General features: G+C 40.0%; 1 protein-coding gene across 4 annotated transcripts in view; it reads right to left on the bottom strand.

Moving 5' to 3' along the window:
* The window catches only part of pcdh15b (protocadherin-related 15b), a 375,223-nt gene that overhangs the window by 55,717 nt on the left and 305,571 nt on the right, over window positions 1-13,935 (bottom strand). For all 4 annotated transcript variants that reach the window (XR_009807925.1, XM_061909585.1, XM_061909586.1 and 1 more), the window contains one exon: window positions 12,409-12,536. Coding sequence is in view for 3 of the 4 variants with exons in the window: in XM_061909585.1 (XP_061765569.1) it covers window positions 12,409-12,536 (128 nt within the window). In the remaining variant the exon portion in view is untranslated. The remainder of the gene's footprint in view (window positions 1-12,408; window positions 12,537-13,935) is intronic.

Raw genomic sequence — 13,935 nt, 5'->3', positions numbered from 1 at the left:
GGAAAAATGGATCGATGCATCTTCAGTAGTCTCGCCAGCTCAATCTGCAGTCTGTCTTCACAAAATTATTTAGAATAAACACATGGCAACTATTAGCATCACATTTTTTAACACAGGAATTGTAAAATGATAGACACTTTTTCTACCCTCTTGACCTGTTTTCGACAACGTCTTCATCAAGACCACTCCTGCTGAAAGGAGTGCAGCGCTTGGATGAAATCAATTGTTGATTAAAATTCTAGGTGCCGCGCTTTTTTTTAAAGTTTCTGCTGAATAAAACACCTGCATGGTGTCAGACTCCTCGTAAAAATCTAAACCTCATTTCATCTCCTTCAGACAGAACTCTACCAGAAAGTTCTACAAATCTTTTTTTTTTTTCTCCATGGTTTTTGCAAAATTAAGACTATTGAACTATATAATATAATATAATGTCAATGCACTTCTCTGTGTCTTTGTGTAAAGCGGTTAAGTAGTGAGTTAAATAGTCTAGCACAGGGGAGGTCAAACTCATTTTAGATCAGGGGCCACATGGGGAAAAATCTACACCCAAGGGGTAAAATCACAGCACGATAACTTAAAAATAAAGACAACTTCAGACTGTTTTCTTTGTTTAAAAATAGAACAAGCACAGTCTGAAAACGTACAAATCACAATGTTGTTGTTGTTTTTTTACACTTACATGTTGCGGTTAATAGTATTCTATCTTTGTCGTTATTTATACCTTCTGAATAAATTATGTGACAATGTTCATCAGTCAACTCATTGGTGTTCATTTTAAATCCATCCATCCATCAATTTTCTACCGCTTATTCCCTTTGGGGGTCGCGGAGGGGCGCTGGCGCCTATCTCAGCTACAATCGGGCGGAAGGCAGGGTACACCCTGGACAAGTCGCCAACTCATCGCAGGGCCAACACAGATAGACAGACAACATTCACACTCACATTCACACACTAGGACCAATTTAGTGTTGCCAATCAACCTATCCCCAGGTGCATGTCTTTGGAAGTGGGAGGAAGCCGGAGTACCCGGAGGGAACCCACGCATTCACGGGGAGAACATGCAAACTCCACACAGAAAGATCCCGAGCCTGGATTTGAACCCAGGACTGCAGGACCTTCGTATTGTGAGGCAGACGGACTAACCCCTCTGCCACCGTGAAGCCCCATTAATCTATCAAGATAAAAAAACTACATCAAAATCAAATTACAGGATGTTATTTATGTAGTTTGCTCACTTTCATCATGTGGTTTATTTTGTTTGTTTTACATATGTAGCATAATCTACAAAGATACAAATAATTGCTACTGCGACATCTAGTGGACACATTCAGAGCAGCAGTTTATTTCATTCAAACTTTTCGGCTCATTCTTACACTTGGCAAACTCATCCTGCCTGCCGGATAAAACCTGTTCAGGCCCGCGGGAATTATGTTTGACCTGGTTTAGTACATTAGTAGCAGTGCTGAAGTCTAATTTCAGATACGATAAAGCTGGAACTCAATGCATACAGGAATTGAATGTGGGGTTCTACAAGGCTCTGCAGTACAGCTAATACATTTCATATCAAATTTGCTATCTTTACGTAAAATGTAGATTTTAGTCTTTATATCTGTTTTGTAAATAACACCCTGTAATGCTAAAACTTCAGAATATGTTATTTAAAAGCTACACTATTTTACAGTGTATTTTTTTTTAACTGCTTTTGGTTTTACTTAGTTTAAAAGAAGAGTAATTGAATTGAAATGAGTGATAGATACAAACGTTTGCGATGAGACAGCTTAGTACAAACATTTGCAATATGCGGGTCATAAAGCTTTTAAACTACCCAAAGATCGAAATTGTAACCGGAAATACAATTTGCAAATCTGCTTTGTTTTAACGTTATGTGAACAACTGAAATAAATACAAATGGTTTATGAAGTTAGAGACTCTGAGCTTTCCCATGACATATCATTCACTACAGCAGTGTTTTTCAACCTTTTTGGAGCCGAGGCACATTTTTTGCGTTGCAAAAATCCGGAGGCACACCACCAGCAGAAATCATAAAAAAACAAAACTCAGTTGACAGTAAAAAGTCGTTGTCGCAATTGTTGGATATGAATTTAAATCTTAACAAACCATGCATCACTATAGCTCTTGTCTCAAAGTAGGAGTAGTGTCACCACCTGCCACATCACGCCGTGACTTATTTGGAGTTTTTGGCTTTTTTCCTGTGTGTAGTGTTTTAGTTTTTGCTTTTGCGCTCCTATTTTGGTGGGTTTTTGTCTTTTTTTTGTGTTTTCCTGTTTCATGTCTTCCTTTCAGCGCTATGTCCCGCATTTACTTTGTTTTAGCGATCAACAATATTTCACTTGTTTTTCTTTTAAGTCTCGTCTTAAAACTCATCTGTATACTCTAGCCTTTAAATAGACCTCCTTTTTAGACCAGTTGATCTGCCGCTTCTTTTCTTTCTCCTATGTCCCCCCCTCCCTTGTGGAGGGGGTCCGGTCCGATGACCATGGATGAAGTACTGACTGTCCAGAGTCGAGACCCAGGATGGACCGCTCGTCGGGACCCAGGATGGACCGCTCGCCTGTATCGGTTGGGGACATCTCTACGCTGCTGATCCGCTTGAGATGGTTTCCTGTGGACGGGACTCTCACTGCTGTCTTGGAGCCACTATGGATTGAACTTTCACAGTATCATGTTAGACCCGCTCGACATCCATTGCTTTCGGTCCCCTAGAGGGGGGGGGTTGCCCACATCTGAGGTCCTCTCCAAGGTTTCTCATAGTCAGCATTGTCACTGGCGTCCCACTGGATGTGAATTCTCCCTGCCCACTGGGTGTGAGTTTTCCTTGCCCTTTTGTGGGTTCTTCCGAGGATGTTGTAGTCGTAATGATTTGTGCAGTCCTTTGAGACATTTGTGATTTGGGGCTATATAAATAAACATTGATTGATTGATTGATTTTTCTTTGTGGGGACATTGTTGACTGTCATGTCATGTTCAGATGTACATTGTGGACGCTGTCTTTGCTCACCATACTGTAAGTCTTTGCCTTCATCCAGCATTCTGGTTTTGATTACTTTGTAGCCAGTTAGTTTCTATTTTTGTTCCTTAAGCTTCAATGCCTTTTCTTAGGGGCACTCAATTTAGTTTATTTTTCGTTTTAGCATTAGATAGCTTTTCATCTGCTGTTCTCTGCATATAGGGATCACGACATACCATGTTCCGACATCTACAAAGCAATTAGCTACCGACTGCCACCTACTGATATGGAAGAGCGTAACATTGTTACTCTGCCAAGCTCTAGACAGCACCGACACTCAACAACGGCATATTATTTGCAGACTATAAATCAGGGGTTTTAGACAGGCAGCCTGCGGGCCAATTGCGGCCAGCGAGACGTTATTTTGTGGCCCCCACCTTAATATGAAAGAAATGTTAGTGTGGCCTGCAAGTTTTATATGAATGGCGCTTGACAGCATTGCGTTATTTGGTTCCAAAATGGCTCTTTCAACATTCTGAGTTGCCTACCCCTGCGTTAGTGAAAAAGTGGCAAATGAGTGAAAGCGACAGAGACGTTGCCATGGAGACAAGGGTTTTCTTACGTGCCCGGCTGCAGTCACACCACGACAGCTGTCCGTCAGTAATAACGTTCCCTGATAACCTGGACCAATTCAAACCGTTATTTGTTTTTTTTATTGTTTAATTTGCATTGCCTCACACAATGAACACTACATATAATTCTATATGACGCCGGATAACACTCTGGGAGCTGTCAGTTTTATGCCCTCGCTATCCCAGTACTTTCCCGGCTATTATCCGCTAACCGCCGTGTTGCTGTATGGAGGAAAAGCGGAACGACACACATTGCGAAAATAACATTATTCTCCGTGCGTCGGCTAAATACAAATAAATTCCACAACCCCAAACACGTCTTTTTCAAAGCCTGCAGTGAAGAGAAAGATTTGTGTAGTGCAAAGACAATTCCTGGAAAAGTGGGAGATGCAATATTTCTTTGTTGAGCACAGGGGCACCCCGACAAGTTTTATTTGCACAGAGAAAGTTGCGGTGCACAAGGAATCCAATTTGAAACGTCATTATACAACTAGACATGCTGACGAGTTTGCAACTTTTTTTTAAGAAAGATTTTCTTGCGGCCCAGCCTTACCCAGACTCTGCGTCCAGTGGCCCCCAGGTGAAGTGAGTTTGAGACCCCTGATATAAATACTTGTTTGCAAAAAATATTTTTTACCCCAAATAAGTTAAATTAGATAATCTCCCACGGCACACCAAACTGTATCTCACGGCACACTAGTGTGCCGCGGCACAGTGGTTGAAAAACACTGCACTACAGTAATTGTGAGGTCATCAGGAAGATGAAGTTTGTGTTACAGACAGGTGGTGACGAAGTGGGAGAGCAAAGCATGCTTTCTACAACAAAGCGAAATTTGCCGTACATCTGTTTGAAAAAAAAGTTTTTATAATGTTTGTCACATTTCTGCTGTGTTTTTGCTCAATCGTAACATGTCAAGGGGGTCGTCTGGGATGCAGACAAGGATAGACATCACATTCTTTAGATTTTTATCAATTTTTTTAGTTCCCCTTTCGGGGTTGCGGGGGGAGCCTATCTCATCTGCAGTCGGGCGGAAGGCCTGGACAAGTCGCCACCTCATCACAAGGCCAACACAGACAGACAACATTCACACTCATATCCACACTCTAAGGCCAATTTAGTGTTGCCAATCAACCAATCCCCCAGGTGCATGTCTTTGGAAGTGGGAGGAAGCCGGAGTACCCGGAGGGAACCCACGCAGTCACGGGGAGAACATGCAAACTCCACACAGAAAGATCCTGAGCCTGGGATTGAACTCAGGACTACTCAGGACCTTTGTATTGTGAGGCAATGTTCTTTTTGAAGGCAGCATATTTGTTATAGCGGTACATAATACATTATCTCTATGTACACAACACACATTTTACTGTCACCTGTGCCACTGTGCTGCCCATTTTGCAAATTCCAAACCTTAATTTATGTATATTTTCTGTTTTATTCGATAAAAAATTGCAACCTGTTTGGTGATGGTGTGTCATTATAGGAAGTATTTTAATCACTTTAAGTACTCCTGGAAAACTGAATGCTGGCTTCATAAAGCAGATTTTATGACACTTTCTGAGTCTTATTTGCAAGCCCTATATATTGGACTTTGTATGCATTGCAATTCCAAAGCAGTGTATATACTGTAAGTAGGGCGGAGCGATATATCGATACACTCGATAAATCGCGGGTTTGTCTCTGTGCGATATAAAAAATGACTATATCGTGATATTCCAGTTTACGTTCTCACACAGTTGCTTTTAGTTGCAGGCATTACAGTGCATGCGTTTCCCACTCACAGAGACGTAAAACAAGCGCACCTTCTTACATAAATCACGTGAGCAACGTCACACGCTCCCGCGGAGCAGAGAGGTAGCTACGTGGGTAACATTAACATTAATGGGTAACATTGTCCTCTGTGTTCTTTGATGTTTCCCTCTTACACACATGGAAGAGGGATGTGTACCATGGCTATGAGTTGTTGTTTTTTCCCTTGGCCTCAGTCTGCACCTCCTCTCCAGGGCCCAGGATAAGACCTATTTTTTTTTGTTTTTTTTGTTTTTGTTGTTTTTTTTGTTTTAATCTTCTATTCCCCCTCCTTGTTTACCTGTATCTCATCTTTTTTGTAAGGGGCGCTGGAAGCCGGCAGACCCGTCAGCGATCCTGTTCTGTCTCCCTGTAATGTTTGTCTAAACTTGAATGGGATTGTGCTGAAAATCTTAATTTTCCTAAAGGAACTCTCCTGACGGAATAAATAAAGTACTATCTAATCTTAACTGTGATGCTAACGGTGCGTTGTGAGTGGTAGTACGAGAGAGAAGGTGCCGATCTGGCAACAAATGAAGGACGGATTAATTCCCAAGAAAAATAGCACGGGGTGCATCTTCTGGCGGTGGTTTGGCTTCAATCGGGAATATGTTGAACAATTATGCATCAAAAGCGTTGCTACAAAAAATAGCAGCACTGCTATTTGATTTCCTATTATGCAGCTCATTTTTATTGGACACTTATTGGAATATATTTTGTGACATCATGCACAAAAGTGCACTTTACTTGTTTTAAACTTTTGTAGTGGCGTTCTGTACAAAAAGTGCACTTTAATTTAGTGTTGTTTTGATATGTCATCTTAAGTGAAATCATGCACAGAAGTGCACTTATAGCTTGTTTTAAAATGTCTCTGACAATCTTGCACTTTCTGTTTTGAAATTACATGAATGTTTGTGCCATTGCATAACAAGTTTAATAAATACAGTTTTGGTAAATTGACTTAGTTGTGGTTTCCCTCTCTGGATGAAAGTTTAAAATGAGCATATATTAATACATTATGAACAAGAATGTTTTTAATGTAGACACATAGAATCATCACACTCATGTGATTGTATGAATCAAGTGTTAATTCAAGACTAAGGCAAAATATCAAGATGTATATCGTGTATCGTGACATGGCTTAAAAATATCAAGCCCTAACTGTAAGTATTGTACTTATTACAAACCTGCTGTTTGATTGTAACATGCTTCTTAGTTGTAGCTTTGATCACTAAATTTATAGGTTTTGAAATTGCCATGTAAAATCGCTAATGCTAATCAGTAGCATGTATATGACAAAGCGAATGTGAAGTGGTTTCAAGCTGGCGTCACATTTTGAAAAATCTGAGCCTTACTTTATGTTGCATTACTTGCCTTGTTGGCATGAATAATTGCAACATTACCTACAGGCAGTCTGAGTCCGCTCTTATTGATGCTGGAGTGATTTTTTCCTCGCCAAGTGCTTAGGCTGCTGTTAAGTCTGCAAAAAAGGTTTTCAGTATGGCACCATTTGATTTTTTTGTAGTAGCAAAGGATTTTGGTCAGTGCCTATTAAAATAATGAAGTCAGTACCCAGTTAAATACTTTTGACTCATTTCTGGGATGTTAGGCCTTAAGATCAACTTCCTCCTGTGCTGAGTGAACCACAGCCACCGCGAGCAGACTCTCCTACAAAATAGGTCGAGTCGGGGTTTGTCTTGTCACACTCAACACCGATGTGCCGAAATGTCATGTGTTTGCAACGGCTGTGAAGCCTACGAATAAGACTTGGCTCACACCCCTTCATCTCATCATTTCCTCAGAGCGCTGAGATCTAATGAGGCAAAGGATATCTAAGAATGATCTTAAAAGCCGCAATCAAATATTAAAGTGCATTTTTTTTCTTCTTCTTCTTCTGCCAGAGACCACGCGCCGGTCTCCTGTGGCATCAAGCCTCATTAAAACATGTTGCTACACTTTCTAAAAACTGAAGGAGAAAGACGTCACGACCCATTTTGCTTCCAGGAAGGTATTTTAAAAACGTACTAAAATCAGGTTTTGTCCTTTGCTGCGAAACGGAAGCCTACGGAGCGAGGGAACAGCTGAGAGATGTGCCAATTAATTTCTAAACACAAGTCAACAAAGGGAGGGTAATCTCACAAGGAATGTTTTTTAACGGAATATTATCTGCGGTTAAATAAACACCAAGCACTGATACATTGTGTGTACTTTCAATTAATTTAACCGCATGTCCCTGCAGTATTGAGAAGTCTTAATGTTTGACAAGAGGATTTGAATTTTACAAACCCCGTTTCCATATGAGTTGGGACATTGTGTCAGATGTATACATAAACAAAATACAATGATTTGCAAATCCTTATCAACCCATATTCAATTGAAAGCACTACAAAAACAAGATATTTGATGTTCAAACTCAAACTTTTTTTTTTTGCAAATAATACATTTTGAATTTCATGGTTGCAACACGTGCCAAAGTAGTTGGGAAAGGGCATGTTCACCACTGTGTTACATCACCCTTTTTTTTTTTAACAACACACAATAAACGTTTGGGAACTGAGGAAACTAATTGTTGAAGCTTTGAAAGTGGAATTCTTTCCCATTCTTGTTTTATGTAGAGCTTCAGTCGTTCAACAGTCCGGGGTCTCACCTGTCATATTTTAAGCTTCATAATGTGCCACACATTTTCGATGGGAGACAGGTCTGGACTGCAGGCTGGCTAGGAAAGTACCTGCACTCTTTTTTTACGAAGCCACGCTGTTTTAACACATGCTGAATGTGGCTTAGCGTTGTCTTGTTGAAATAAGCAGGGGCGTCCATGAAAAAGACGGCGCTTAGATGGCAGCAAATGTTGTTCCAAAACCTGTATGTACCTTTCAGCATTAATGGTGCCTTCACAGATGTGTAAGTTACCCATGCCTTGGGCACTAATGCACCCCCATACCATCACAGATGCTGGCTTTTGAACTTTGTGTCGATCACAGTCCGGATGGTTTGCTTCCCCTTTGGTCTGGATGATAGAATGTCGAATATTTCCAAACACAATTTGAAATGTGGACTCATCAGACCACAGAACACCTTTCCACTTTGCATTAGTCCCTTTTAGAGGATCTCGGGTCAAGAGAAGCCGGCGGCGTTTCTGGATGTTGTTGATAAATGTCTTTCGCTTTGCATAGTAGAGCTTTAACTTGCACTTACAGATGTAGCAACAAACTGTATTTAGTGACAGTGGTTTTCTGAAGTGTTCCTGAGCCCACGTGATGATATCCTTCAGAGATTGATGTCGGTTTTTGATACAGTGCTGTCTGAGGGATCAAAGGTCACGGTCATTCAATGTTGGTTTCCGGCCATGCCACTTACGTGGCGTGATTTCTCCAGATTCTCTGAACATTTTGATGATATTATGGACCATAGATGTTATAATCCCTAAATTTGTTGCAATTGCACTTTGAGAAACGTTGTTCTTAAACTGTTTGACTATTTGCTCACGTAGTTGTGGACAAAGGAGTGTACCTCGCCCCATCCTTTCTTGTGAAAGACTGAGAATTTTTTGGGAAGTTGTTTTTATACCCAATCATGGCACCCACCTGCACACTTGTGGGATGTTCCAAAATAATTGTTTGATGAGCATTCCTCAACTTTATCAGTATTTATGGCCACCTTTCCCAACTTCCTTGTCACGTGTTGCTGGCATCAAATTCTAAAGTTAATGATTATTTGCAAGAAAAAAATGTTTATCAGTTTGAACATCAAATATGTTGTGTTTGTAGCATAGTCAACTGAATATGGGTTGAAAATTATTTGCAAAACATTCTTTTCCATTTATATTTACATCTAACACTATTTCCCAACTTATATGGAAACAGTATTTGTATAATAAACCATTCCAATCTGGGAATTAAAGAGTGAACAACGAGGATCAAAGATCTTGATAGCCATAATGTGGTTACGTTTAATACGAAGCCAGAACTTGATGGGAGGAAATGTAAAGGTACATGTAAATGGGTTATACCTGCGTAGCGCTTTTCTACCTTTAAGGTACTCAGAAGCGCTTTGACACTATTTCCACATTCACCCATTCACACACACATTCACACACTGATGGCGGGAGCTGCCATGCAAGGCCCTTGCCACGACCAATCAGGAGCAAGGGCGAAGTGTCTTGCTCAAGGACACAACGAAGTTGGTAGAAGGTGGGGATTGAAGCAGGAACCCTCAGGTTGCTGGCACGGCCACTCTCCCAACTGTGCCACGCTGCCCACATGTGAAATGTGAAAATAATTGACATAAAGACAAAATATTACATCGAATTGCAAAAGACTTCACAGATGGATTTGTTCAATGGGATTTTTCAATTCACATTGGTGTTAATTACACAATCTGGATCAGATTGGCATTCATTAATGTCACGTCAGGGTTAATGACATACACAGTAAATGTTGATTTGTATTCTATTGCTACAATTAACCGTTTAGGGCAGAGGTCGGCAACCCAAAAATCCCCCAAAAAACCTGTCTGGAGCGGCAACAAATTAAAAGCCTTCTATAAGTGATATAATGAAGTCAACACATGATGTAAGTGTCTATATCAGCCTACTATCAAAATGACTATTGGTCGCAGGCTGACACTAATCTTCCTTGACAGAAATGTTGAAATGTAATATGTATTCAAACATTTTTACAACATTGGAAAACATTAGTAAAACACAGGCTTCTCATGGGGTGAGATAGCTCCTCTAAATCACTGTCTTAGAATGGTCAAAATGATAGATGTGTGTCCAAGTTAAAGGAAATGGCGGGCTGTCTTCTTAGAATGGATTTATAACTATGCTTCTTTGCAAGCTGGGTTACATTAGCTGTGGTCTGGAACAACATGGCACATATACCACCATCAGAAATGCAGGCAATATTGCATAAAGATAATATGTCATGAGAAATGCAGATATAAATTAAATACGCGGACGACATAAGTAAAGGAAATTATGAGCTCAAATATACTTACAGGTGAGGCAAAATGATGCAATACGTACATAAAGCTAGCCCAAATAGCATTTTAGCATCGATAAGCTTGCAGTCATGCAGTGACCAAATATGCTTGACCAGCACTAAACGTAAGCGTAATACAATGATTTGCAAATCATTTTCAACCTATATTCAGTTGAATATGCTACAAAGACAATAACATCAACAAAGCTCACCTTTGTGCATTCACACACAGCATGAAAAGATTGTTGGACAAAATGAGACAAAGAATTAGTGGCATAAAAGATGTCTTTCTCTGGCATTGTTGAAGAAAGTTATATATGGAAACAAACAACAGTGAGTTCAAGGGCCGCCAAAATTAGTGGGACAAAACGGCGATCGCCAAATACTCTCATCAGAGAATCATGTTTAAATCGTAGAAAACACAAGTATACATTTATTTTCCCACGTTTTTTTTTCTATTCTCATACATTTTTGAAAAAGCTCCAGGGAGCCACTCTGGCGGCGCTAAAGAGCCACAGGTTGCAGACCCCTGGTTAAAGGAGTGCAACTAATATATATTTACAAAATTTGGATGGTTTCTGCATGGCCGTTGCAATAATTAGAGCAGTTCTGTTTAGGGACAATGATCTGTGTGGCAGCAAAAACAGATTGTATTTTTCATCAATGCACACATAAAAAGTGAATTTTCAATGTTAATGATGTGCATTTATCAGAACAAATATATATATATATATTTTTAATTTAAACTATTTTTAGTCCAAAACTATTTCCCTAAAATAAGAATTGAGGCTATAAAGTGTCTTCTGTCAGATTACTTGATTAGTTGAACAACCAATGGGTAGATCATAGGGATGTAATAGCAGAATTGCGGTTTCAAAGTCTTCACAATATTGCCCTGAACGTGTGGTGATATCCATCCATCCATCCATCCATTTCCTACCGCTTGTCCTTTTTTGGGTCACGGGGGGTCGCTGGAGCCTATCTCAGATATAAAAAAACAACAACTTGATGAGCGTAGTTTTTTTTGGCGCTTGAGCGATGGCTGGCTCTAAAAAAATAAACTACACCTGCCAGAATCCTCTGCAGAGCGCGAGAGCAGCAAAGTGGGTATGTGGAAAAGCGTAAGCAGGAAGTGAAGTGTGTTCGTACTTGTTTTAGATGAGAATAGTTTTTTGAACATTACCTTCAAATTTCATCAAAATCTGTCCATAAATGATTGAGGAATGTTGCTAACAAACACACAAATAAACCCTGATGAAAAAAAGGCAGGGTAAGGCAGGGTATACCGTGGACAAGTCGCCACCTCATAAGTCACCCAGAAAAGGTTTTTGAAGCCAACAAAGCTAAACGTCAGTTTGAGAAGTATTTACATTATTAAAAGTTAAATTATTACATAACTTTTCTGGCAGTTAAAAAAAAAACATCTGCTTGAAACAGTGGATGTTCCTACACTATTATTTACACTTAAAAATACATGTTTGTGGTAATAAATAAATATGATTAGTACATTTGAGCATTATGTTTTTGTTCAATTACAGTAAGTGTGTATATCCTAAACATCCATGGCACTTCATTTAACATATTATAACATTTTAAGTATGTCTAAGTACTGTTGCCGTAATAACGTGATAATATTGTACTGTGACATTCTGTTAGCAATACATCCCTAATAACTAATAAACTCAGCATCAAGCGGTTGGAATTGGGGGTTAAATCACCAAAATAATTCCCGAGCGCGGCCACCGCTGCTGCTCACTGCTCCCCTCACCTCCCAGGGGGTGGAACAAGGGGATTGGTCAAATCCAGAGGGTAATTTCACAACACCTAGTGTGTTTGTGACTATCAGTGGTACTTTAATAGATCACTAAAATAATCGATAGCTGCAGTCCAACTTAATTTAGTTTCATTGACAAGAATTGATTTCTCTTGACGCGTTAAACGATGAGTTTCAAAGTTAGAAAATTGTGTCAAACAAGCTCTGGCAAATACCATCAAGGATTTTTGATGGTGCACTGGGGTAAAATTCAGTTAAGATTGTACCTGCACTTGCAGGACGGAGGTGAAGGTTTTGGCGTCCTCCGCTACTCCCCCGATGAAAAGAGGTGCAGTGAAAACTGGTGAGTGGTCGTTCTCATCCTGGATATCAATCAACACGAGGGCAGTGTTACCTGAAACACACACAGAACAGAATTGCTGCATAGGAAAGGCAATAAATGTGAAAAAAATGGGTCAAATTAATGCCTGGAACGCAAAATCTCCTATATTGTAAATAATGTAAAAATAATGTAAAAACAAGAAGTCATCCTGTTCCATTACCTTTGTTCGTACTACTGTCACTAAACTGCCAAAGAACTGTTGACACCTTCATATGTGTTCCTCCCTATACTGAATATACTGTTACACTATTTGATCTTGCACTGGTTGACTACTGTACTTCTACTTGTCTTGTAATTAATGTACATCAGAGCTTTTCAATTGTTGTATTTCTTTGTATTTAGTGTATTAGACTCTGCAACTTGTGTTTGGAACCCACTGTACGCAACATCTGAAGAGCATGGAAAAAAGCATTTCACTGTGGTGCAGTCTGCATGTGACGAATAAAACTTGAACCTTGAACCTGATGCATGATCTGCAATACGGCAGCAGCTGCACCATGAGTGGTCAGCATCAAGTAGTTCTTCTACCTTGGCATGCTGTTCCGACTGAACTGTTGGTGTAAAACACACTTGTGTAACACTTTGTATTCCATAAACTCATCAGTGCTATTAATGCTGACTGAGAAGTTTGCTCCTGATCACTATTACAATATTGGTTCTGTTGCAGCTGTACGTATATCCTCCTGAGAGCTAGAATCCTCTGCTGTAAACATTTTTTAAAGGAATAATTCCTTTATTTGGAGGCCCCCTACATATTACAAGTTGTTTTTTTTTTTTTTTAATACATTGTGACTTCACGGTGGCAGAGGGGTTAGTGCGTCTGCCTCACAATACGAAGTTCCTGCAGTCCTGGGTTCAAATTCAGGCTCGGGATCTTTCTGTGTGGAGTTTGCATGTTCTCCCCGTGAATGCGTGGGTTCGGATTCCTCCCACTTCCAAAGACATGCACCTGGGGATAGGTTGATTGGCAACACTAAATTGGCCCTAGTGTGTGAATGTGAGTGTGAATGTTGTCTGTCTATCTGTGTTGGCCCTGCGATGAGGTGGCGACTTGTCTAGGGTGTACCCCGCCTTCCGCCCGATTGTAGCTGAGATAGGCGCCCGTGACCCCCAAAAGGGAATAAGCGGTAGAAAATGGATGGATGGATGGATGGACATTGTGACACTATTTTTATACTTTTTGAGTCAAACTTGAATTTATTTTAATGCATGATATGTACGAACTTGAATTCATGGGAAATAAATTGTTAAATAATTTTGTGTGCTAAATAACACATTTAACGTCAATGACACATACATTTGTAAACTTTCCTGACACAACTCAGACTGCAGACCGAACCAGAGTGTCCAAGGGGGACAGTACAGATGTTTTAGTTTATTTTTAATAGTATTTTTAGAATGTGCCGTGGGC

The sequence above is a fragment of the Nerophis ophidion genome, linkage group LG08 (assembly GCF_033978795.1).
Source record: "Nerophis ophidion isolate RoL-2023_Sa linkage group LG08, RoL_Noph_v1.0, whole genome shotgun sequence".
Taxonomy (NCBI): Eukaryota; Metazoa; Chordata; class Actinopteri; order Syngnathiformes; family Syngnathidae; genus Nerophis; species Nerophis ophidion.
Note: the sequence above shows the minus strand (reverse complement) of the source record. Positions and strands in the feature narration are given on the sequence as shown.